This window comes from Eucyclogobius newberryi, unplaced genomic scaffold, assembly GCF_026437365.1.
Source record: "Eucyclogobius newberryi isolate DKJ021-1_F unplaced genomic scaffold, fEucNew1.0.hap1 SCAF_402, whole genome shotgun sequence".
Taxonomy (NCBI): Eukaryota; Metazoa; Chordata; class Actinopteri; order Gobiiformes; family Gobiidae; genus Eucyclogobius; species Eucyclogobius newberryi.
In genome coordinates, this window is record NW_027316060.1 from 3464 (window position 1) to 30120 (window position 26657).

The 26657-nt window shown below is 48.5% G+C and overlaps 1 protein-coding gene across 2 annotated transcripts in view; it reads right to left on the reverse strand.

Moving 5' to 3' along the window:
* Positions 1 to 218: 218 nt before the first annotated feature.
* LOC140379319 (uncharacterized) overlaps positions 219 to 26657 on the reverse strand; it is a 38857-nt gene continuing 12418 nt past the window's right edge. For both annotated transcript variants that reach the window (XM_072464182.1, XM_072464181.1), the window contains exons 4-14: positions 24126 to 24254; positions 21483 to 21619; positions 19160 to 20104; positions 18669 to 18945; positions 13840 to 13996; positions 12924 to 12995; positions 12738 to 12853; positions 3022 to 3251; positions 2620 to 2809; positions 708 to 841; positions 219 to 419 (exon numbers count right to left, since the gene is read on the reverse strand). In XM_072464182.1, coding sequence (XP_072320283.1) covers positions 234 to 419; positions 708 to 841; positions 2620 to 2809; positions 3022 to 3251; positions 12738 to 12853; positions 12924 to 12995; positions 13840 to 13996; positions 18669 to 18945; positions 19160 to 20104; positions 21483 to 21619; positions 24126 to 24254 — 2573 coding nt within the window. In that variant the 3' untranslated portion in view covers positions 219 to 233. The remainder of the gene's footprint in view (positions 420 to 707; positions 842 to 2619; positions 2810 to 3021; positions 3252 to 12737; positions 12854 to 12923; positions 12996 to 13839; positions 13997 to 18668; positions 18946 to 19159; positions 20105 to 21482; positions 21620 to 24125; positions 24255 to 26657) is intronic.

Genomic DNA, 26657 nt, shown 5'->3' on the forward strand with positions numbered 1-26657 from the left:
CCCCATCATCATCATCCATCATCATCCGTCATCCCCCATCATCATTATCCATCATCATCCATCATCACTCATCATCATTCATCATCACCCATCATCACTCATCATCACCCATCATCATTCATCATCATTCATCATCACCCATCATCATCCACTTGCTCTTTACAAACACGTGTTGGACTGGAATGTGTGGAACGCCCTTTGTGTTCTACAATGTCTGACCATGATTGTGTCCTTCACTCATCGTGTCTTCGTGTCCTCACCTCGTCCAGGCGTCCGTCCGAGTCCACGGTCTCGGTGTAGGGTTTGTTCTGGATCCGGTTCAAATCCTCGTGAAGTCCATCCAACAGGAAGGCCATGAACTCCTGAGCGTCGTGCTGAGCGTAACCGGTGAACTGACTTGCTTTGCTCGCCACGATCGCCTGAGGACGCACAATAGAGACCAATGAGGACGCACAACAGAGCGAGCGGAGGACGCACAACAGAGCGAGCGGAGGACGCACAACAGAGCGAGCGGAGGACGCACAACAGAGCGAGCGGAGTACACAAAACAGAGCGAGCGGAGGACGCACAACAGAGCGAGCGGAGGACGCACAACAGAGCGAGCGGAGGACGCACAACAGAGCGAGCGGAGGACACACAACAGAGCGAGCGGAGGACGCACAACAGAGCGAGCGGAGGACGCACAACAGAGCGAGCGGAGGACACACCTTGAGTTTGGACGGCTGGAAGGCGTGGTGCGTCCCTTTCCACAGAGCTCGGAGCAGAACGGCAAACCCGATGGCCAGACGTCCTCCCGTCCCCAGAGGATTATTACAGTTTATTTCAGACTCAAACGCTCGATCTGGAAAACAGGTCAGATTTAGGGGTCAGGTGTCCGGGGTCAGGCATCTGGGGTCAGGTGTCCGGGGGGTCAGGTGTCCGGGGTCAGGCGTCTGGGGGGTCAGGCGTCCGGGGTCAGGCGTCCGGGGTGTCAGGCATCAGGCATCTGGAGTCAGGTGTCCGGGGGGTCAGGTGTCCGGGGTCAGGCGTCAGGGGTCAGGTGTCCGGGGTCAGGCGTCTGGGGTCAGGTGTCCGGGGGGTCAGGTGTCCGGGGGGTCAGGCGTCCGGGGGGTCAGGCGTCCGGGGGGTCAGGCGTCCGGGGGGTCAGGCGTCCGGGGTCAGGTGTCCGGGGTGTCAGGCATCAGGGGTCAGGCATCAGGGGTCAGGTGTCCGGGGTGTCAGGCGTCAGGCATCTGGAGTCAGGTGTCCGGGGTGTCAGGCGTCAGGCATCTGGAGTCAGGTGTCCGGGGTGTCAGGCATCAGGGGTCAGGTGTCCGGGGTGTCAGGCGTCAGGGGTCAGGCGTCATGGGTCAGGCGTCAGGGGTCAGGCGTCAGGCGTCAGGGGTCAGGCGTCTGGGGTCAGGCGTCCGGGGTGTCAGGCGTCAGGCATCTGGAGTCAGGTCTCCGGGGTGTCAGGCGTCAGGGGTCAGGCGTCAGGGGTCAGGCGTCAGGGGTCAGGCGTCAGGGGTCAGGCGTCAGGGGTCAGGCGTCAGGGGTCAGGCGTCCGGGGGGTCAGGCGTCCGGGGGGTCAGGCGTCCGGGGGGTCAGGCGTCCGGGGGGTCAGGCGTCCGGGGTCAGGTGTCCGGGGTGTCAGGCATCAGGGGTCAGGCATCTGGGGTCAGGTGTCCGGGGTGTCAGGCATCAGGGGTCAGGTGTCCGGGGTGTCAGGCGTCAGGCATCTGGAGTCAGGTGTCCGGGGTGTCAGGCATCAGGGGTCAGGTGTCCGGGGTGTCAGGCGTCAGGCGTCAGGGGTCAGGCGTCTGGGGTCAGGCGTCCGGGGTGTCAGGCGTCAGGCATCTGGAGTCAGGTCTCCGGGGTGTCAGGCGTCAGGGGTCAGGCGTCAGGGGTCAGGCGTCTGGGGTCAGGCGTCTGGGGTCAGGCGTCTGGGGTCAGGCGTCTGGGGTCAGGCGTCTGGGGTCAGGCGTCTGGGGTCAGGCGTCTGGGGTCAGGCGTCTGGGGTCAGGCGTCTGGGGTCAGGCGTCAGGGGTCAGGCGTCAGGGGTCAGGCGTCAGGGGTCAGGGGTCAGGGGTCAGGCGTCCGGGGGGTCAGGCGTCCGGGGGGTCAGGCGTCCGGGGGGTCAGGCGTCCGGGGTCAGGTGTCCGGGGTGTCAGGCATCAGGGGTCAGGCATCTGGGGTCAGGTGTCCGGGGTGTCAGGCATCAGGGGTCAGGTGTCCGGGGTGTCAGGCGTCAGGCATCTGGAGTCAGGTGTCCGGGGTGTCAGGCATCAGGGGTCAGGTGTCCGGGGTGTCAGGCGTCAGGCGTCAGGCGTCAGGCGTCTGGCGTCAGGGGTCAGGCGTCTGGGGTCAGGCGTCCGGGGTGTCAGGCGTCAGGCATCTGGAGTCAGGTCTCCGGGGTGTCAGGCGTCAGGGGTCAGGCGTCAGGCGTCAGGCGTCAGGCGTCAGGCGTCAGGGGTCAGGCGTCAGGGGTCAGGCGTCTGGGGTCAGGCGTCTGGGGTCAGGCGTCTGGGGTCAGGCGTCTGGGGTCAGGCGTCTGGGGTCAGGCGTCTGGGGTCAGGCGTCTGGGGTCAGGCGTCTGGGGTCAGGCGTCTGGGGTCAGGCGTCCGGGGTGTCAGGCGTTACCGTGGAAATAGTCCCTGAGCTCGCGCGTGTTGGACAGAGACTGAATGACACTGTTCATGAAGCAGGTGTTTCCCAGGTTGACCAGTCCAGTGAAGCCGGGCAGACACACCTTCCTCTCCTCCTCTTCCTCGCGAGCCTCGCTGACCACAGGAGCGTGAGACATGGGCTGCACCATGCACGTGGGCTTGGGCTGCACACACACAAATACTGTTTATGTTCTATAAAACACAGGTCAGGTCAGCTTCAGTCATAAAGCTTGACCAGTTTAAGATTGTAACATGTGTGTTTAGTTTGTATGTTGTGATCAGCTCCTTCCATGTCGTAAGCACAGATTTGAGCCAGGGATTCTTCCTCCGTCAGACTCAAGCGTCTGTCATCTGCCAGAGTGAGTGTCGTTCTCACCGTGGTGACAGCCGGCTCGCTCTTCAGAGACACATGTTCAGATCGAGGAGCCACCGTGTCCAAGCCGCCATCGTCCACTCGCCCTGGAGCTTTAGGGGCCTTGGGTTTGTCCTCGCCGCCCCGTGGAGGCTCCTCTGAGGCGGGCAGGCTGTGCTGACTGCTGCCCGGCTGACTCTTCTCCAAACACCCAGGGCTCGAAGGAACAGCCACCTTTGCACCCCCCACTGCACCTTAAACAGGAGACAGCAGCTTGTGGTCAGAAAACACCTGACCCCCACTGCACCTTAAACAGGAGACAGCAGCTTGTGGTCAGAAAACACCTGACCCCCACTGCACCTTAAACAGGAGACAGCAGCTTGTGGTCAGAAAACACCTGACCCCCACTGCACCTTAAACAGGAGACAGCAGCTTGTGGTCAGAAAACACCTGACCCCCACTGCACCTTAAACAGGAGACAGCAGCTTGTGGTCAGAAAACACCTGACCCCCACTGCACCTTAAACAGGAGACAGCAGCTTGTGGTCAGAAAACACCTGACCCCCACTGCACCTTAAACAGGAGGGTTAGGGTCATTGCTGTAATGCATTATGAATATGAAGGTGGCGCTGGCGCGTCATTTTGCAACATGCTGTAAATAGTTCTGGACACTACAGATCTTGAACGCAGGGTCATAAAATCACGTTAACACGTGCCTTTTGTAGGCAATATATTCAGTTTCCAAATTTCCATCTATTTCTACGGCCGATTGTTTCTGTTGCCACGGTAACACGGTGTGAAAGAGATACGGTCTCATTGGCCTTTTTGTTCAATACAACGAGGAGGATGTGAGCTACATTTCAATGGTCCTAGAGCCATTTTTGTTTCATAGGGACTAAAAAAATATGAATTTTACACCACCTGGACATGAACGTTCAGGGGTGAAAAAGAATTGGCCTCATGTGAGAATTATTGAGTCATGTTTATGTGTCAGTCTTCACTGAGTCATGTTTATGTGTCACAGTCTTCACTGAGAGTCATGTTTATGTGTCAGTCTTCACTGAGTCATGTTTATGTGTCACAGTCTTCACTGAGTCATGTTTATGTGTCAGTCTTCACTGAGTCATGTTTATGTGTCACAGTCTTCACTGAGTCATGTTTATGTGTCAGTCTTCACTGAGAGTCATGAGTCATGTTTATGTGTCACAGTCTTCACTGAGTCATGTTTATGTGTCACAGTCTTCACTGAGTCATGTTTATGTGTCACAGTCTTCACTGAGTCATGTTTATGTGTCACAGTCGTCACTGAGTCATGTTTATGTGTCACAGTCTTCACTGAGTCATGTTTATGTGTCACAGTCTTCACTGAGTCATGTTTATGTGTCACAGTCTTCACTGAGTCATGTTTATGTGTCACAGTCTTCACTGAGTCATGTTTATGTGTCACAGTCTTCACTGAGTCATGTTTATGTGTCACAGTCTTCACTGAGTCATGTTTATGTGTCACAGTCTTCACTGAGAGTCATGTTTATGTGTCAGTCTTCACTGAGTCATGTTTATGTGTCACAGTCTTCACTGAGTCATGTTTATGTGTCAGTCTTCACTGAGTCATGTTTATGTGTCACAGTCTTCACTGAGTCATGTTTATGTGTCACAGTCTTCACTGAGAGTCATGTTTATGTGTCAGTCTTCACTGAGTCATGTTTATGTGTCACAGTCTTCACTGAGTCATGTTTATGTGTCAGTCTTCACTGAGTCATGTTTATGTGTCACAGTCTTCACTGAGTCATGTTTATGTGTCACAGTCTTCACTGAGTCATGTTTATGTGTCACAGTCTTCACTGAGTCATGTTTATGTGTCACAGTCTTCACTGAGTCATGTTTATGTGTCACAGTCTTCACTGAGTCATGTTTATGTGTCACAGTCTTCACCGAGTCATGTTTATGTGTCACAGTCTTCACCGAGAGTCATGTTTATGTGTCACAGTCTTCACTGAGTCATGTTTATGTGTCACAGTCTTCACTGAGTCATGTTTATGTGTCACAGTCTTCACTGAGTCATGTTTATGTGTCACAGTCTTCACTGAGTCATGTTTATGTGTCACAGTCTTCACTGAGTCATGTTTATGTGTGTCAGTCTTCACTGAGTCATGTTTGTGTCACAGTCTTCACTGAGTCATGTTTATGTGTCAGTCTTCACTGAGTCATGTTTATGTGTCACAGTCTTCACTGAGTCATGTTTATGTGTCACAGTCTTCACTGAGTCATGTTTATGTGTCAGTCTTCACTGAGTCATGTTTATGTGTCACAGTCTTCACTGAGTCATGTTTATGTGTCACAGTCTTCACTGAGTCATGTTTATGTGTCACAGTCTTCACTGAGTCATGTTTATGTGTCACAGTCTTCACTGAGTCATGTTTATGTGTCACAGTCTTCACTGAGTCATGTTTATGTGTCACAGTCTTCACTGAGTCATGTTTATGTGTCACAGTCTTCACTGAGTCATGTTTATGTGTCACAGTCTTCACTGAGTCATGTTTATGTGTCACAGTCTTCACTGAGTCATGTTTATGTGTCACAGTCTTCACTGAGTCATGTTTATGTGTCACAGTCTTCACTGAGTCATGTTTATGTGTCACAGTCTTCACTGAGTCATGTTTATGTGTCAGTCTTCACTGAGTCATGTTTATGTGTCACAGTCTTCACTGAGTCATGTTTATGTGTCACAGTCTTCACTGAGTCATGTTTATGTGTCACAGTCTTCACTGAGTCATGTTTATGTGTGTCAGTCTTCACTGAGTCATGTTTATGTGTCAGTCTTCACTGAGTCATGTTTGTGTCACAGTCTTCACTGAGTCATGTTTGTGTCACAGTCTTCACTGAGTCATGTTTATGTGTCAGTCTTCACTGAGTCATGTTTATGTGTCACAGTCTTCACTGAGTCATGTTTATGTGTCACAGTCTTCACTGAGTCATGTTTATGTGTCACAGTCTTCACTGAGTCATGTTTATGTGTCACAGTCTTCACTGAGTCATGTTTATGTGTCAGTCTTCACTGAGTCATGTTTATGTGTCACAGTCTTCACTGAGTCATGTTTATGTGTCACAGTCTTCACTGAGTCATGTTTATGTGTCACAGTCTTCACTGAGTCATGTTTATGTGTCACAGTCTTCACTGAGTCATGTTTATGTGTCACAGTCTTCACTGAGTCATGTTTATGTGTCACAGTCTTCACTGAGTCATGTTTATGTGTCACAGTCTTCACTGAGTCATGTTTATGTGTCACAGTCTTCACTGAGTCATGTTTATGTGTCACAGTCTTCACTGAGTCATGTTTATGTGTCACAGTCTTCACTGAGAATCATGAGTCATGTTTATGTGTCACAGTCTTCACTGAGAATCATGTTTATGTGTCAGTCTTCACTGAGTCATGTTTATGTGTCAGTCTTCACCGAGAGTCATGTTTATGTGTCACAGTCTTCACTGAGTCATGTTTATGTGTCACAGTCTTCACTGAGTCATGTTTATGTGTCACAGTCTTCACTGAGTCATGTTTATGTGTCACAGTCTTCACTGAGTCATGTTTATGTGTCACAGTCTTCACTGAGTCATGTTTATGTGTCACAGTCTTCACTGAGTCATGTTTATGTGTGTCAGTCTTCACTGAGTCATGTTTATGTGTCAGTCTTCACTGAGTCATGTTTATGTGTCAGTCTTCACTGAGTCATGTTTGTGTCACAGTCTTCACTGAGTCATGTTTATGTGTCACAGTCTTCACTGAGAGTCATGTTTATGTGTCACAGTCTTCACTGAGTCAAGTTTATGTGTCACAGTCTTCACTGAGTCATGTTTATGTGTGTCAGTCTTCACTGAGTCATGTTTATGTGTGTCAGTCTTCACTGAGTCATGTTTATGTGTGTCAGTCTTCACTGAGTCATGTTTATGTGTCACAGTCTTCACTGAGTCATGTTTATGTGTCAGTCTTCACTGAGTCATGCTTATGTGTCACAGTCTTCACTGAGTCATGTTTATGTGTCACAGTCTTCACTGAGTCATGTTTATGTGTCACAGTCTTCACTGAGTCATGTTTATGTGTCACAGTCTTCACTGAGTCATGTTTATGTGTCACAGTCTTCACTGAGTCATGTTTATGTGTCACAGTCTTCACTGAGTCATGTTTATGTGTCAGTCTTCACTGAGTCATGTTTATGTGTCACAGTCTTCACTGAGTCATGTTTATGTGTCACAGTCTTCACTGAGTCATGTTTATGTGTCACAGTCTTCACTGAGTCATGTTTATGTGTCACAGTCTTCACTGAGTCATGTTTATGTGTGTCAGTCTTCACTGAGTCATGTTTATGTGTCAGTCTTCACTGAGTCATGTTTATGTGTCAGTCTTCACTGAGTCATGTTTATGTGTCACAGTCTTCACTGAGTCATGTTTATGTGTCACAGTCTTCACTGAGTCATGTTTATGTGTCACAGTCTTCACTGAGTCATGTTTATGTGTCACAGTCTTCACTGAGTCATGTTTATGTGTCACAGTCTTCACTGAGTCATGTTTATGTGTCACAGTCTTCACTGAGTCATGTTTATGTGTCACAGTCTTCACTGAGTCATGTTTATGTGTCACAGTCTTCACTGAGTCATGTTTATGTGTCACAGTCTTCACTGAGTCATGTTTATGTGTCACAGTCTTCACTGAGTCATGTTTATGTGTCACAGTCTTCACTGAGTCATGTTTATGTGTCACAGTCTTCACTGAGTCATGTTTATGTGTCACAGTCTTCACTGAGTCATGTTTATGTGTCACAGTCTTCACTGAGTCATGTTTATGTGTCACAGTCTTCACTGAGTCATGTTTATGTGTCACAGTCTTCACTGAGTCATGTTTATGTGTCACAGTCTTCACTGAGTCATGTTTATGTGTCACAGTCTTCACTGAGTCATGTTTATGTGTCACAGTCTTCACTGAGAATCATGAGTCATGTTTATGTGTCACAGTCTTCACTGAGTCATGTTTATGTGTCACAGTCTTCACTGAGTCATGTTTATGTGTCACAGTCTTCACTGAGAATCATGAGTCATGTTTATGTGTCACAGTCTTCACTGAGAGTCATGTTTATGTGTCACAGTCTTCACCGAGAGTCATGTTTATGTGTCATGTTTATGTGTCACAGTCTTCACTGAGTCATGTTTATGTGTCACAGTCTTCACTGAGTCATGTTTATGTGTCACAGTCTTCACTGAGTCATGTTTATGTGTCACAGTCTTCACTGAGTCATGTTTATGTGTCACAGTCATGTTTATGTGTCACAGTCTTCACTGAGTCATGTTTATGTGTCACAGTCTTCACTGAGTCATGTTTATGTGTCACAGTCTTCACTGAGTCATGTTTATGTGTCACAGTCTTCACTGAGTCATGTTTATGTGTCACAGTCTTCACTGAGTCATGTTTATGTGTCACAGTCTTCACTGAGTCATGTTTATGTGTCACAGTCTTCACTGAGTCATGTTTATGTGTCAGTCTTCACTGAGTCATGTTTATGTGTCACAGTCTTCACTGAGTCATGTTTATGTGTCACAGTCTTCACTGAGTCATGTTTATGTGTCACAGTCTTCACTGAGTCATGTTTATGTGTCACAGTCTTCACTGAGTCATGTTTATGTGTCACAGTCTTCACTGAGTCATGTTTATGTGTCAGTCTTCACTGAGTCATGTTTATGTGTCACAGTCTTCACTGAGTCATGTTTATGTGTCACAGTCTTCACTGAGTCATGTTTATGTGTCACAGTCTTCACTGAGTCATGTTTATGTGTGTCAGTCTTCACTGAGTCATGTTTATGTGTGTCAGTCTTCACTGAGTCATGTTTATGTGTGTCAGTCTTCACTGAGTCATGTTTATGTGTCAGTCTTCACTGAGTCATGTTTATGTGTCAGTCTTCACTGAGTCATGTTTATGTGTCACAGTCTTCACTGAGTCATGTTTATGTGTCAGTCTTCACTGAGTCATGTTTATGTGTCACAGTCTTCACTGAGTCATGTTTATGTGTCACAGTCTTCACTGAGTCATGTTTATGTGTCACAGTCTTCACTGAGTCATGTTTATGTGTCACAGTCTTCACTGAGTCATGTTTATGTGTCACAGTCTTCACTGAGTCATGTTTATGTGTCAGTCTTCACTGAGTCATGTTTATGTGTCACAGTCTTCACTGAGTCATGTTTATGTGTCACAGTCTTCACTGAGTCATGTTTATGTGTCACAGTCTTCACTGAGTCATGTTTATGTGTCACAGTCTTCACTGAGTCATGTTTATGTGTCACAGTCTTCACTGAGTCATGTTTATGTGTCACAGTCTTCACTGAGTCATGTTTATGTGTCACAGTCTTCACTGAGTCATGTTTATGTGTCACAGTCTTCACTGAGTCATGTTTATGTGTCACAGTCTTCACTGAGTCATGTTTATGTGTCACAGTCTTCACTGAGTCATGTTTATGTGTCACAGTCTTCACTGAGTCATGTTTATGTGTCACAGTCTTCACTGAGTCATGTTTATGTGTCACAGTCTTCACTGAGTCATGTTTATGTGTCACAGTCTTCACTGAGTCATGTTTATGTGTCACAGTCTTCACTGAGTCATGTTTATGTGTCACAGTCTTCACTGAGTCATGTTTATGTGTCACAGTCTTCACTGAGTCATGTTTATGTGTCACAGTCTTCACTGAGTCATGTTTATGTGTCACAGTCTTCACTGAGTCATGTTTATGTGTCACAGTCTTCACTGAGTCATGTTTATGTGTCACAGTCTTCACTGAGTCATGTTTATGTGTCACAGTCTTCACTGAGTCATGTTTATGTGTCACAGTCTTCACTGAGTCATGTTTATGTGTCAGTCTTCACTGAGTCATGTTTATGTGTCACAGTCTTCACTGAGTCATGTTTATGTGTCACAGTCTTCACTGAGTCATGTTTATGTGTCACAGTCTTCACTGAGTCATGTTTATGTGTCACAGTCGTCACTGAGTCATGTTTATGTGTGTCAGTCTTCACTGAGTCATGTTTATGTGTCACAGTCTTCACTGAGTCATGTTTATGTGTCACAGTCTTCACTGAGTCATGTTTATGTGTCACAGTCTTCACTGAGTCATGTTTATGTGTCACAGTCTTCACTGAGTCATGTTTATGTGTCAGTCTTCACTGAGTCATGTTTATGTGTGTCAGTCTTCACTGAGTCATGTTTATGTGTCACAGTCTTCACTGAGTCATGTTTATGTGTCACAGTCTTCACTGAGTCATGTTTATGTGTGTCAGTCTTCACTGAGTCATGTTTATGTGTGTCAGTCTTCACTGAGTCATGTTTATGTGTCACAGTCTTCACTGAGTCATGTTTATGTGTCACAGTCTTCACTGAGTCATGTTTATGTGTCACAGTCTTCACTGAGTCATGTTTATGTGTCACAGTCTTCACTGAGTCATGTTTATGTGTCACAGTCTTCACTGAGTCATGTTTATGTGTCACAGTCTTCACTGAGTCATGTTTATGTGTCACAGTCTTCACTGAGTCATGTTTATGTGTCACAGTCTTCACTGAGTCATGTTTATGTGTCAGTCTTCACTGAGTCATGTTTATGTGTCAGTCTTCACTGAGTCATGTTTATGTGTCACAGTCTTCACTGAGTCATGTTTATGTGTCACAGTCTTCACTGAGTCATGTTTATGTGTCACAGTCTTCACTGAGTCATGTTTATGTGTCACAGTCTTCACTGAGTCATGTTTATGTGTCACAGTCTTCACTGAGTCATGTTTATGTGTGTCAGTCTTCACTGAGTCATGTTTATGTGTCACAGTCTTCACTGAGTCATGTTTATGTGTCACAGTCTTCACTGAGTCATGTTTATGTGTCACAGTCTTCACTGAGTCATGTTTGTGTCACAGTCTTCACTGAGTCATGTTTATGTGTCACAGTCTTCACTGAGAATCATGAGTCATGTTTATGTGTCACAGTCTTCACTGAGTCATGTTTATGTGTCACAGTCTTCACTGAGTCATGTTTATGTGTCACAGTCTTCACTGAGTCATGTTTATGTGTCACAGTCTTCACTGAGTCATGTTTATGTGTCACAGTCTTCACTGAGTCATGTTTATGTGTCACAGTCGTCACTGAGTCATGTTTATGTGTCACAGTCTTCACTGAGTCATGTTTATGTGTCACAGTCGTCACTGAGTCATGTTTATGTGTCACAGTCTTCACTGAGTCATGTTTATGTGTCACAGTCTTCACTGAGTCATGTTTATGTGTCACAGTCGTCACTGAGTCATGTTTATGTGTCACAGTCGTCACTGAGTCATGTTTATGTGTGTCAGTCGTCACTGAGTCATGTTTATGTGTCACAGTCTTCACTGAGTCATGTTTATGTGTCACAGTCTTCACTGAGTCATGTTTATGTGTCACAGTCTTCACTGAGTCATGTTTATGTGTCACAGTCGTCACTGAGTCATGTTTATGTGTCACAGTCGTCACTGAGTCATGTTTATGTGTCACAGTCTTCACTGAGTCATGTTTATGTGTCACAGTCGTCACTGAGTCATGTTTATGTGTCACAGTCTTCACTGAGTCATGTTTATGTGTCACAGTCTTCACTGAGTCATGTTTATGTGTCACAGTCGTCACTGAGTCATGTTTATGTGTGTCAGTCTTCACTGAGTCATGTTTATGTGTCACAGTCTTCACTGAGTCATGTTTATGTGTCACAGTCGTCACTGAGTCATGTTTATGTGTCACAGTCTTCACTGAGTCATGTTTATGTGTCACAGTCTTCACTGAGTCATGTTTATGTGTCACAGTCTTCACTGAGTCATGTTTATGTGTGTCAGTCTTCACTGAGTCATGTTTATGTGTCAGTCTTCACTGAGTCATGTTTATGTGTCACAGTCTTCACTGAGTCATGTTTATGTGTCACAGTCGTCACTGAGTCATGTTTATGTGTCACAGTCTTCACTGAGTCATGTTTATGTGTGTCAGTCTTCACTGAGTCATGTTTATGTGTCACAGTCTTCACTGAGTCATGTTTGTGTCACAGTCTTCACTGAGTCATGTTTATGTGTCACAGTCTTCACTGAGTCATGTTTATGTGTCACAGTCTTCACTGAGTCATGTTTATGTGTCAGTCTTCACTGAGTCATGTTTATGTGTCACAGTCGTCACTGAGTCATGTTTATGTGTCACAGTCGTCACTGAGTCATGTTTATGTGTCACAGTCTTCACTGAGTCATGTTTATGTGTCACAGTCTTCACTGAGAGTCATGTTTATGTGTCACAGTCGTCACTGAGTCATGTTTATGTGTCACAGTCTTCACTGAGAGTCATGTTTATGTGTCACAGTCTTCACTGAGTCATGTTTATGTGTCACAGTCTTCACTGAGAGTCATGTTTATGTGTCACAGTCTTCACTGAGTCATGTTTATGTGTCACAGTCGTCACTGAGTCATGTTTATGTGTCACAGTCGTCACTGAGTCATGTTTATGTGTCACAGTCGTCACTGAGTCATGTTTATGTGTCACAGTCTTCACTGAGTCATGTTTATGTGTCACAGTCTTCACTGAGTCATGTTTATGTGTCACAGTCGTCACTGAGTCATGTTTATGTGTCACAGTCGTCACTGAGTCATGTTTATGTGTCACAGTCGTCACTGAGTCATGTTTATGTGTCATGTGGCAGCAGAAATGTGGCAGCAGACCTTGTGTGGTTGGGGCCTCCAAACCGCCCCAGCGCTGGCTGTGCCTCTTCTTCAGGATGATGTCCAGACGGGACGGAGTGAAGCAGTACGTGCACTGCTCTGGCTCGATCAGGTTCCTGACGCACAAACACAGAGTGAAGACATTGGCGTTTCTCTTCAGGAGCTCTTCTATCATCGGTGTTTTACCTGAGTTTGACCTGCCACCTGAACATGGTGTTGGGGCCACAGCCCGAGTGCAGCCGCAGGAAGTTTGTGTCACTGAAACAACATAAACATCAGTAACTGTCCATCATGAGCAGAGCCACTAGAGGTCCGAGTGTCTCCATGACAGTGTCTCCATGACAGTGTCTCCATGACAGTGTCTCCATGACAGTGTCTCCAGAGGAACATCAGACAAACATATTCCATGAATTAACTGAATCCTCCTGAATGAAACTTATTAATCCTGAGGCCGATTCACAAAAGGCCTCTAGGGGCGTGTCTAAAGCTATTGTGTGTGAGGGGCGTGTCTAAAGCTATTGTGTGTGTGAGGGGCGTGTCTAAAGCTATTGTGTGTGTGAGGGGCGTGTCTAAAGCTATTGTGTGTGAGGGGCGTGTCTAAAGCTATTGTGTGTGTGAGGGGCGTGTCTAAAGCTATTGTGTGTGTGAGGGGCGTGTCTAAAGCTATTGTGTGTGTGAGGGGCGTGTCTAAAGCTATTGTGTGTGTGAGGGGCGTGTCTAAAGCTATTGTGTGTGTGAGGGGCGTGTCTAAAGCTATTGTGTGTGTGAGGGGCGTGTCTAAAGCTATTGTGTGTGTGAGGGGCGTGGCGTTTGAACCTCTCTTTATGTCGTGCTTTGGATCATGTGACGCTTTATGAGCTGGAAATATCAGATTGTGGCTCTTGATAAAGCGAGTGCCAGAAACAGGAAACGGCTGTTGCTAACGCGCTTTGCTAGCCTTGATTTGCTAAGCCTGGCGGTTAGCAGCAGTGGAAATACGGTGCTTTGTCACAAGATCAAGTCAGCTTTTGGTGACAAATAATTGTTTTCTGTTTTCATCTGCTTTTTAGAGTGGGTGTTCTCTCTTATCCAATCACAGGCTGTGCTGTGTACAGCGAGTCACCTGGTCTGAAAGATGAGAGTGAAGTCCTGCTCTCTGAAGATGACGCGGGCACTTTCTTTGCAGACTCCCTTTATGTAGACGTTGACCACCATGAGGTCTGTGCCCTTCTCATACGAGTCGTTCTTCACCAGCTGCAGCGTCACCATCTGCTCTGGTGCTGAAACGCCACAAGAGGGAGCCATTTACTACAGCGTTTATCAAGGTGCAAACTTACTCCCCAGAGGTCTTAAAGTCCACACCTTCTGCATGACCTGTGTTCTTCTCGTCTTTGCCCTTTGTTTATTAGAACTTGAAATGTTTTGTTTTTTTACTGAAAACCGCACATGCCCTTCCCTCATCAGGACTTAACAGCACAGGAGACTTCTTCTCTGTGTAACTCGGACAAACGTACCTTCTTCTCTGTGTAACTCGGACAAACGTCCCTTCTTCTCTGTGTAACTCGGACAAACGTCCCTTCTTCTCCGTGTAACTCGGACAAACGTCCCTTCTCCTCCGTGTAACTCGGACAAACGTCCCTTCTCCTCCGTGTAACTCGGACAAACGTCCCTTCTCCTCCGTGTAACTCGGACAAACGTCCCTTCTTCTCCGTGTAACTCGGACAAACGTCCCTTCTTCTCTGTGTAACTCGGACAAACGTCCCTTCTTCTCTGTGTAACTCGGACAAACGTCCCTTCTCCTCTGTGTAACTCGGACAAACGTCCCTTCTTCTCTGTGTAACTCGGACAAACGTCCCTTCTCCTCCGTGTAACTCCGACAAACGTCCCTTCTTCTCTGTGTAACTCGGACAAACGTCCCTTCTTCTCTGTGTAACTCGGACAAACGTCCCTTCTTCTCTGTGTAACTCGGACAAACGTCCCTTCTTCTCTGTGTAACTTGGACAAACGTCCCTTCTTCTCCTCTGTGTAACTCGGACAAACGTCCCTTCTTCTCCGTGTAACTCGGACAAACGTCCCTTCTTCTCCGTGTAACTCGGACAAACGTCCCTTCTCCTCCGTGTAACTCGGACAAACGTCCCTTCTCCTCCGTGTAACTCGGACAAACGTCCCTTCTCCTCCGTGTAACTCCGACAAACGTCCCTTCTTCTCTGTGTAACTCGGACAAACGTCCCTTCTTCTCTGTGTAACTCGGACAAACGTCCCTTCTTCTCTGTGTAACTCGGACAAACGTCCCTTCTCCTCTGTGTAACTCGGACAAACGTCCCTTCTTCTCTGTGTAACTCGGACAAACGTCCCTTCTTCTCCGTGTAACTCAGACAAACGTCCCTTCTCCTCCGTGTAACTCGGACAAACGTCCCTTCTCCTCCGTGTAACTCGGACAAACGTCCCTTCTCCTCCGTGTAACTCGGACAAACGTCCCTTCTCTGTGTAACTCGGACAAACGTCCCTTCTTCTGTGTAACTCCGACAAACGTCCCTTCTTCTCTGTGTAACTCGGACAAACGTCCCTTCTTCTCTGTGTAACTCGGACAAACGTCCTTCTTCTCTGTGTAACTCGGACAAACGTCCCTTCTTCTCTGTGTAACTCGGACAAACGAACCTTCTTCTCTGTAACTCGGACAAACGTCCCTTCTTCTCTGTGTAACTCGGACAAACGTCCCTTCTTTGTGTAACTCTGACAAACTTACCTTCTTGCCTGTGTAACTCGGACAAACGAACCTTCTTCTCTGTGTAACTCGGACAAACGTACCTTCTTGCCTGTGTAACTCGGACAAACGAACCTTCTTCTCTGTGTAACTCGGACAAACGTTCCTTCTCTGTGTAACTCGGACAAACGTTCCTTCTTCTCTGTGTAACTCGGACAGACGTACCTTCTTCTCTGTGTAACTCGGACAGACGTACCTTCTTCTCTGTGTAACTCGGACAAACGAACCTTCTTCTCTGTGTAACTCGGACAAACGTTCCTTCTCTGTGTAACTCGGACAAACGAACCTTCTTCTCTGTGTAACTCTGACAAACGTACCTTCTTCTCTGTGTAACTCGGACAAACGTCCCTTCTCTGTGTAACTCGGACAAACGTACCTTCTTCTCTGTGTACTCGGACAAACGTCCCTTCTTCTCTGTGTAACTCTGACAAACGTACCTTCTCTGTGTAACTCGGACAAACGTACCTTCTTCTCTGTGTAACTCGGACAAACGTACCTTCTCTGTGTAACTCGGACAAACGTACCTTCTTCTCTGTGTAACTCGGACAAACGTACCTTCTTCTCTGTGTAACTCGGACAAACGTACCTTCTTCTCTGTGTAACTCGGACAAACGTACCTTCTCTGTGTAACTCGGACAAACGTACCTTCTTGCCTGTGTACTCGGACAAACGTCCCTTCTTCTCTGTGTAACTCGGACAAACGTACCTTCTTCTCTGTGTACTCGGACAAACGTCCCTTCTTCTCTGTGTAACTCGGACAAACGTACCTTCTTCTCTGTGTAACTCGGACAAACGTACCTTCTTCTCTGTGTAACTCGGACAAACGTACCTTCTTCTCTGTGTAACTCGGACAAACGTACCTTCTTCTCTGTGTAACTCGGACAAACGTACCTTCTTCTCTGTGTAACTCGGACAAACGTACCTTCTTCTCTGTGTAACTCGGACAAACGTACCTTCTCTGTGTAACTCGGACAAACGTACCTTCTTGCCTGTGTACTCGGACAAACGTCCCTTCTTCTCTGTGTAACTCGGACAAACGTACCTTCTTCTCTGTGTACTCGGACAAACGTCCCTTCTTCTCTGTGTAACTCTGACAAACGTACCTTCTCTGTGTAACTCGGACAAACGTACCTTCTTCTCTGTGTAACTCGGACAAACGTACCTTCTTCTCTGTGTAACTCGGACAAACGTACCTTCTTCTCTGTGTAACTCGGACAAACGTACCTTCTTCTCTGTGTAACTCGGACAAACGTACCTTCTTCTCTGTGTAACTCGGACAAACGTACCTTCTCTGTGTAACTCGGACAAACGTACCTTCTTGCCTGTGTACTCGGACAAACGTCCCTTCTTCTCTGTGTAACTCGGACAAACGTACCTTCTTCTCTGTGTACTCGGACAAACGTCCCTTCTTCTCTGTGTAACTCTGACAAACGCCCTTCTTCTCTGTGTAACTCTGACAAACGTACCTTCTCTGTGTAACTCGGACAAACGTACCTTCTTCTCTGTGTAACTCGGACAAACATCCCTTCTTCTCTGTGTAACTCTGACAAACGTACCTTCTTTTCTGTGTAACTCTGACAAACGTACCTTCTTCTCTGTGTAACTCGGACAAACGTCCCTTCTCTGTGTAACTCGGACAAACGTACCTTCTTCTCTGTGTACTCGGACAAACGTCCCTTCTTCTCTGTGTAACTCGGACAAACGTACCTTCTTCTCTGTGTAACTCGGACAAACGTACCTTCTCTGTGTAACTCGGACAAACGTTCCTTCTTCTCTGTGTAACTCGGACAGACGTACCTTCTTCTCTGTGTAACTCGGACAGACGTACCTTCTTCTCTGTGTACTCGGACAAACGAACCTTCTTCTCTGTGTAACTCTGACAAACGTACCTTCTTCTCTGTGTAACTCGGACAAACGTCCCTTCTCTGTGTAACTCGGACAAACGTACCTTCTTCTCTGTGTACTCGGACAAACGTCCCTTCTTCTCTGTGTAACTCTGACAAACGTACCTTCTCTGTGTAACTCGGACAAACGTACCTTCTTCTCTGTGTAACTCGGACAAACGTACCTTCTCTGTGTAACTCGGACAAACGTACCTTCTTCTCTGTGTAACTCGGACAAACGTACCTTCTTCTCTGTGTAACTCGGACAAACGTACCTTCTTCTCTGTGTAACTCGGACAAACGTACCTTCTCTGTGTAACTCGGACAAACGTACCTTCTTGCCTGTGTACTCGGACAAACGTCCCTTCTTCTCTGTGTAACTCGGACAAACGTACCTTCTTCTCTGTGTACTCGGACAAACGTCCCTTCTTCTCTGTGTAACTCTGACAAACGTACCTTCTCTGTGTAACTCGGACAAACGTACCTTCTTCTCTGTGTAACTCGGACAAACGTACCTTCTTCTCTGTGTAACTCGGACAAACGTACCTTCTTCTCTGTGTAACTCGGACAAACGTACCTTCTTCTCTGTGTAACTCGGACAAACGTACCTTCTTCTCTGTGTAACTCGGACAAACGTACCTTCTTGCCTGTGTACTCGGACAAACGTCCCTTCTTCTCTGTGTAACTCGGACAAACGTACCTTCTTCTCTGTGTACTCGGACAAACGTCCCTTCTTCTCTGTGTAACTCTGACAAACGTACCTTCTCTGTGTAACTCGGACAAACGTACCTTCTTCTCTGTGTAACTCGGACAAACGTACCTTCTTCTCTGTGTAACTCGGACAAACGTACCTTCTTCTCTGTGTAACTCGGACAAACGTACCTTCTTCTCTGTGTAACTCGGACAAACGTACCTTCTTCTCTGTGTAACTCGGACAAACGTACCTTCTCTGTGTAACTCGGACAAACGTACCTTCTTGCCTGTGTACTCGGACAAACGTCCCTTCTTCTCTGTGTAACTCGGACAAACGTACCTTCTTCTCTGTGTACTCGGACAAACGTCCCTTCTTCTCTGTGTAACTCTGACAAACGTACCTTCTCTGTGTAACTCGGACAAACGTACCTTCTTCTCTGTGTAACTCGGACAAACGTACCTTCTCTGTGTAACTCGGACAAACGTACCTTCTTCTCTGTGTAACTCGGACAAACGTACCTTCTTCTCTGTGTAACTCGGACAAACGTACCTTCTTCTCTGTGTAACTCGGACAAACGTACCTTCTTCTCTGTGTAACTCGGACAAACGTACCTTCTTGCCTGTGCGTCTCTTCTTTGCACTGGTCGCTCTTCTCTTTCTCTTCAAAGTTGCTCTGCTTCAGTGAAACATCTTCAGCTCTGTTCAGTGTGACCTCTGACCCCGCCGTGACCTCTGACCCCGCCGTGACCTCTGACCCCGCGGCGCTCTCAGTCTGTGGCCTGTCTGGAGCCCTCTGCTGCTCTGCATTGGCAGTTTCGGTTTGTACATCGCCCTCTGGTGGTGATGGTAATGTCCTCGTTTCCTGCTCTTGATCTGGAGATTCTGAATCCTGGAAATACAAAATCGTTTGAATACGTCGTTTTGAGCATTTGACATACAAACGTTCAGCAAGTTCCTGCATCTGTAAGAGCTTCTCTATTAAGAGTGTTTATTTAAAAAAAGTCTCCTATAAGTCCTCCTCCTTGTGAGGTGTAACACTGTGTGGACTAATGAAGCCTGATCTTATCTCATCTATGTCTCATGCAAACTCATGTTCCACTGACCTGAGGGTGCTTCTCGTGTTTGGAAGAGTCTCCACACACCGCCATGTTGTCCTCCTGTGTGTGTTGTTGCGTGTTTTCCTCTTGCGTGTTTTCCTCTTGCGTGTTTTCCTCTTGTTGCGTGTTTTCCTCTTGCGTGTTTTCCTCTTGTTGCGTGTTTTCCTCTTGCGTGTTTTCCTCTTGTTGCGTGTTTTCCTCTTGCGTGTTTTCCTCTTGTTGCGTGTTTTCCTCTTGCGTGTTTTCCTCTTGTTGCGTGTTTTCCTCTTGTTGTGTGTGTTGTTGCGTGCTCTGTCCAGTGGTCAGAGGCAGAGCTGTGGACAGTGTCTCATGATCACAGGTTCCTGAAGCGTCCTTCGTTGTCCTGTTCTTCTCTGAAGTCTCCTCTGAAGTCTCCTCTGAAGTCTCCTCTGAAGTCTCCTCTGAAGTCTCCTCTGAAGTCTCCTCTGAAGTCTTCTCGCTCCCTGTTCTGTGCTGCAGGACGCGTTTACGATCAGACCTGCTGCTGCCCCTCCTCTGGTCGCAGGGTTGCGTCTGGTTCTGTTGGTTCTGGTTCTGTTGGTTCTGGTTCTGTTGGTTCTGGTTCTGTTGGGTCTGGTTCTGTTGGGTCTGGTTCTGTTGGGTCTGGTTCTGTTGGGTCTGGTTCTGTTGGGTCTGGTTCTGTTGGTTCTGGTTCTGTTGGTTCTGGTTCTGTTGGGTCTGGTTCTGTTGGGTCTGGTTCTGTTGGGTCTGGTTCTGTTGGGTCTGGTTCTGTTGGTTCTGGTTCTGTTGGGTCTGGTTCTGTTGGGTCTGGTTCTGTTGGGTCTGGTTCTGTTGGTTCTGGTTCTGTTGGGTCTGGTTCTGTTGGGTCTGGTTCTGTTGGGTCTGGTTCTGTTGGGTCTGGTTCTGTTGGGTCTCCGCTTTCTTCAGAACACTTGGCGGGTTCTGCACGACTTCCTTCTTTTTATTGGACTGAAAACACCAGAAAAACAAACAACGATTCAATGAGAAGTGAGATCAGGTTTAGAGCAAAGCATCTGTGAACGGGCCCCGCACACGGGCTCCCGCGCACACGGGCTCCCGCGCACACGGGCCCCCGCGCACACGGGCCCCCGCACACACGGGCCCCCGCACACACAGGCCTCGCCGCGCGCTTGACAAAATGCTTTCATGGAACAACAATTTGTAGAAGAGGACCACAGACCACTCCCTCACACATCGTCATAAGGCGCTGGTACAGCTGGCAGCCCGGTGTAAACGCTCTCTCTTCTTTCTCACACTTATTGTGCTTTATCTCCTATATTTTGTAAATATAGTTAGTATATTTTTTCTATTTTGCTGTACGATAGGGACACGCGCTGGAATAGTTTTTTAATTCAACTGTTTTTGACTTTTTTCGGCTGGATTTGAGCGTTTTTCGTTGCGTTCGTTGCGTTGTTGTGACGTGAGCTAGCTCCGAGCGAGCCCACCAGCCCCCCCCCGCGCCCTCCGGCCGCGCTAAAGTACGGCGTGTCGTCGGTACACGTTTATATACACGTTTATATGAAAGAGGAACTTCACCAACGATCGGGACACGCACTGGAATCGCTTTAAATTAACTTGTTTTGACTTTATTCGGCTGGATTGAGTGTTTTCGTCGTGTCGTGGCGATGTGTCTTGGCTCTGAGTCCCCCGGCTCCGGCCCCGCCCCCCGGCTCCGGCCCCGCCCCCCGGCTCCGGCCCCGCCCCCCGGCCGGTGCCGTACCGCGTTTACACAAAGGAGGAACTCATGAAACTGCGGAGAACAGTCGTCTTACCCGGAGATCGTCACGTTATCCCGGCGCAATACTGACCTAACCTAATACTGATGTGCAATTCTGTCATATGTGCAATTACTGTGAAATTCATGTGCAATCTATGTGCTGTCGTGACACATATTCATGTGCAATTACTGTCAGGATCACACGCAATGGTATTTATTTATTTATTTGTCTATGGGAGTTTTTATTTATTTATAGGAGATCTTCTACTGAAAGTGTTTTTCAGACTTCCTATAAGTGATCTGTTCTTCTGGATCTACTTCTGTATCTACCTGCGTTGCAACAATGAAATTTCCCCATGTGGGACAATAAAGGATTATCTTATCTTATCTTATCTGGACCACAGACTCACACATCTGGACCACAGACCACTCCCTCACACATCTGGACCACAGACCACTCCCTCACACATCTGGACCACTCCCTCACACATCTGGACCACTGACCACTCCCTCACACATCATTGTGAATAGAGGCCTGTGTTACTAAAGTGCTGATGTGCAGAGCAGCTGGACTACATAGACCATGATCCTTTGCTTGAGCGTCTGTACCATGAGCGAGGGCCAGATGTGGAAGGGGATCTTCTTGTGCAGGACGAGGTGCAGCAGTCCAGCCTTTTCTTTGTACTGCACACGACTGCACGACGCCTCGATCTCCTCCTGAAGAGAACAGCTCCACTCACGTCCATCTGAAACAGACAAGAGGTCAGGAAGAGGCCGGAGCAACGTCTGACCATGGGGCTGACCAGGGAGCTCTAAAGTCACGGCTCTACTCACCGTGGAGCTCTAAAGTCACGGCTCTACTCACCGTGGAGCTCTAAAGTAACGGCTCTACTCACCGTGGAGCTCTAAAGTCACGGCTCTACTCACCGTGGAGCTCAAAAGTAACGGCTCTACTCACAGTGGAGCTCTAAAGTCACGGCTCTACTCACCGTGGAGCTCTAAAGTCACGGCTCTACTCACCGTGGAGCTCTAAAGTCACGGCTCTACTCACCGTGGAGCTCTAAAGTAACGGCTCTACTCACCGTGGAGCTCTAAAGTCACGGCTCTACTCACCGTGGAGCTCTAAAGTCACGGCTCTACTCACCGTGGAGCTCTAAAGTCACGGCTCTACTCACCGTGGAGCTCTAAAGTCACGGCTCTACTCACCGTGGAGCTCTAAAGTAACGGCTCTACTCACCGTGGAGCTCTAAAGTAACGGCTCTACTCACCGTGGAGCTCTAAAGTCACGGCTCTACTCACCGTGGAGCTCTAAAGTCACGGCTCTACTCACCGTGGAGCTCTAAAGTCACGGCTCTACTCACCGTGGAGCTCTAAAGTCACGGCTCTACTCACCGTGGAGCTCTAAAGTCACGGCTCTACTCACCGTGGAGCTCTAAAGTCACGGCTCTACTCACCGTGGAGCTCTAAAGTCACGGCTCTACTCACCGTGGAGCTCTAAAGTCACGGCTCTACTCACCGTGGAGCTCTAAAGTCACGGCTCTACTCACCGTGGAGCTCTAAAGTCACGGCTCTACTCACCGTGGAGCTCTAAAGTAACGGCTCTACTCACCGTGGAGCTCTAAAGTCACGGCTCTACTCACAGTGGAGCTCTAAAGTCACGGCTCTACTCACCGTGGAGCTCTAAAGTCACGGCTCTACTCACCGTGGAGCTCTAAAGTCACGGCTCTACTCACCGTGGAGCTCTAAAGTCACGGCTCTACTCACCGTGGAGCTCTAAAGTCACGGCTCTACTCACCGTGGAGCTCTAAAGTAACGGCTCTACTCACCGTGGAGCTCTAAAGTCACGGCTCTACTCACCGTGGAGCTCTAAAGTCACGGCTCTACTCACCGTGGAGCTCTAAAGTCACGGCTCTACTCACCGTGGAGCTCTAAAGTCACGGCTCTACTCACCGTGGAGCTCTAAAGTCACGGCTCTACTCACCGTGGAGCTCTAAAGTCACGGCTCTACTCACAGTGGAGCTCTAAAGTCACGGCTCTACTCACCGTGGAGCTCTAAAGTCACGGCTCTACTCACCGTGGAGCTCTAAAGTCACGGCTCTACTCACCGTGGAGCTCTAAAGTAACGGCTCTACTCACCGTGGAGCTCTAAAGTCACGGCTCTACTCACCGTGGAGCTCTAAAGTCACGGCTCTACTCACCGTGGAGCTCTAAAGTCACGGCTCTACTCACCGTGGAGCTCTAAAGTCACGGCTCTACTCACCGTGGAGCTCTAAAGTAACGGCTCTACTCACCGTGGAGCTCTAAAGTAACGGCTCTACTCACCGTGGAGCTCTAAAGTCACGGCTCTACTCACCGTGGAGCTCTAAAGTCACGGCTCTACTCACCGTGGAGCTCTAAAGTCACGGCTCTACTCACCGTGGAGCTCTAAAGTCACGGCTCTACTCACCGTGGAGCTCTAAAGTCACGGCTCTACTCACCGTGGAGCTCTAAAGTCACGGCTCTACTCACCGTGGAGCTCTAAAGTCACGGCTCTACTCACCGTGGAGCTCTAAAGTCACGGCTCTACTCACCGTGGAGCTCTAAAGTCACGGCTCTACTCACCGTGGAGCTCTAAAGTCACGGCTCTACTCACCGTGGAGCTCTAAAGTAACGGCTCTACTCACCGTGGAGCTCTAAAGTCACGGCTCTACTCACAGTGGAGCTCTAAAGTCACGGCTCTACTCACCGTGGAGCTCTAAAGTCACGGCTCTACTCACCGTGGAGCTCTAAAGTCACGGCTCTACTCACCGTGGAGCTCTAAAGTCACGGCTCTACTCACCGTGGAGCTCTAAAGTCACGGCTCTACTCACCGTGGAGCTCTAAAGTAACGGCTCTACTCACCGTGGAGCTCTAAAGTCACGGCTCTACTCACCGTGGAGCTCTAAAGTCACGGCTCTACTCACCGTGGAGCTCTAAAGTCACGGCTCTACTCACCGTGGAGCTCTAAAGTCACGGCTCTACTCACCGTGGAGCTCTAAAGTCACGGCTCTACTCACCGTGGAGCTCTAAAGTCACGGCTCTACTCACAGTGGAGCTCTAAAGTCACGGCTCTACTCACCGTGGAGCTCTAAAGTCACGGCTCTACTCACCGTGGAGCTCTAAAGTCACGGCTCTACTCACAGTGGAGCTCTAAAGTCACGGCTCTACTCACCGTGGAGCTCTAAAGTAACGGCTCTACTCACCGTGGAGCTCTAAAGTCACGGCTCTACTCACCGGGGACTCGGACAAGCGCGTGAGTGTCGCTGAAGCTGCAGCTCACGTCGTCTGGACTCTGAACTCCGTCTCCACAACGAAGACGCACGATCACGTCACTGGCATTCTGCTTCCAGTCCACGAACACATCTGCAACACAACAACACACACAGGGGTCAGACAGAACGCACAGGGGTCAGACAGAACGCACAGGGGTCAGACAGAACGCACAGGGGTCAGACAGAACGCACAGGGGTCAGACAGAACGCACAGGGGTCAGACAGAACGCACAGGGGTCAGACAGAACGCACAGGGGTCAGACAGAACGCACAGGGGTCAGACAAAACGAACAGGGGTCAGACAGAACGCACAGGGGTCAGACAGAACGCACAGGGGTCAGACAGAACGCACAGGGGTCAGACAGAACGCACAGGGGTCAGACAGAACGCACAGGGGTCAGACAGAACGCACAGGGGTCAGACAGAACGCACAGGGGTCAGACTGAACGAACAGGGGTCAGACTGAACGCACAGGGGTCAGACAGAACGCACAGGGGTCAGACTGTCTGACCCCTGTGTGTGTTGTTGTCCAGTGTTGTGCTGTGGCGACGGTGGTGTGTTCATGTCCAGTTTTGTGATGACCATCTCAAACATGGTGAACATCAAGGGTCACACAGGGGTCACACAGGGATCACACAGGGGTCAGATGGGGTCACACAGGGGTCACATGGGGTCACACAAGGGTCAGATGAAGGAGTTTCTCTTGTGCAGCAGCAGCTAAACAATCCGTTCATGTTTTCAAATTTATATAGCAATTTCATAATTGCAGAGCAAAACACGAAAGTGACTATCAATATTTTCCATTGATATGGAACACGATTATTTATTTAAAATGTATTTGTAAACATTCTATTTTAAAAAAACTCTTAACAAATTAACTTTTAAACACTTTTTAAACATCTTTTTTTCACATGAAACAGAAAACTGACACAAAGTCAGACGGTCTTATTTACAACGTTCTTCCACATCATCATCAGACGACTTCTCAGAGTCTCATTTACATATGAATTGTCTTTAAACTCACAGAAAATATGTATTATTCTGATGGAAAAATACAGGTTGCTGTGGCGACCATCATGGTGTATTTATTGTGTTCAAATTGTACCGCTCTATTTGACGTTCTATTCCATTTTTCGTTTTTCTATTTGATGACGGTCCCTAAGCACACGTCTCGGCTCCGGCTCCACATTCGGAGCGTGTGATTGGCTGAGCCCAAAATACTCTCCTGATTGTTGAAACGAGGTCGTGTCACGTGACACTGTAAATATGAATGTTCTGGCAGTGAAAGATCTGCACGTGTGTTTAGGAGATATTGACCTTTGACCTCAGAGTCTGAATCTGTGACTCCTCCCACTTTCAGACTCTCGATCTGAGACAGCAGCGACCTACATGTGTCATGTCCACACGGCGTCCTACGTGTGTCATGTCCACACGGCGTCCTACGTGTGTCATGTCCACACGGCGTCCTACGTGTGTCATGTCCACACGGCGTCCTACGTGTGTCATGTCCACACGGCGTCCTACGTGTGTCATGTCCACACGGCGTCCTACGTGTGTCATGTCCACACGGCGTCCTACGTGTGTCATGTCCACACGGCGTCCTACGTGTGTCATGTCCACACGGCGTCCTACGTGTGTCATGCCCACACGGCGTCCTACGTGTGTCATGCCCACACGGCGTCCTACACGGCGTCCTACGTGTGTCATGCCCACACGGCGTCCTACGTGTGTCATGCCCACACGGCGTCCTACGTGTGTCATGCCCACACGGCGTCCTACGTGTGTCATGCCCACACGGCGTCCTACGTGTGTCATGCCCACACGGCGTCCTACGTGTGTCATGCCCACACGGCGTCCTACATGTGTCATGTCCACACGGCGTCCTACATGTGTCATGTCCACACGGCGTCCTACATGTGTCATGTCCACACGGCGTCCTACATGTGTCATGTCCACACGGCGTCCTACATGTGTCATGTCCACACGGCGTCCTACGTGTCATGTCCACACGGCGTCCTACGTGTCATGTCCACACGGCGTCCTACGTGTCATGTCCACACGGCGTCCTACATGTGTCATGTCCACACGGCGTCCTACATGTGTCATGTCCACACGGCGTCCTACATGTGTCATGTCCACACGGCGTCCTACATGTGTCATGTCCACACGGCGTCCTACATGTGTCATGTCCACACGGCGTCCTACATGTGTCATGTCCACACGGCGTCCTACATGTGTCATGTCCACACGGCGTCCTACATGTGTCATGTCCACACGGCGTCCTACATGTCATGTCCACACGGCGTCCTACGTGTCATGTCCACACGGCGTCCTACGTGTCATGTCCACACGGCGTCCTACGTGTCATGTCCACACGGCGTCCTACGTGTCTCATGTCCACACGGCGTCCTACGTGTGTCATGCCCACACGGCGTCCTACGTGTGTCATGCCCACACGGCGTCCTACGTGTGTCATGTCCACACGGCGTCCTAC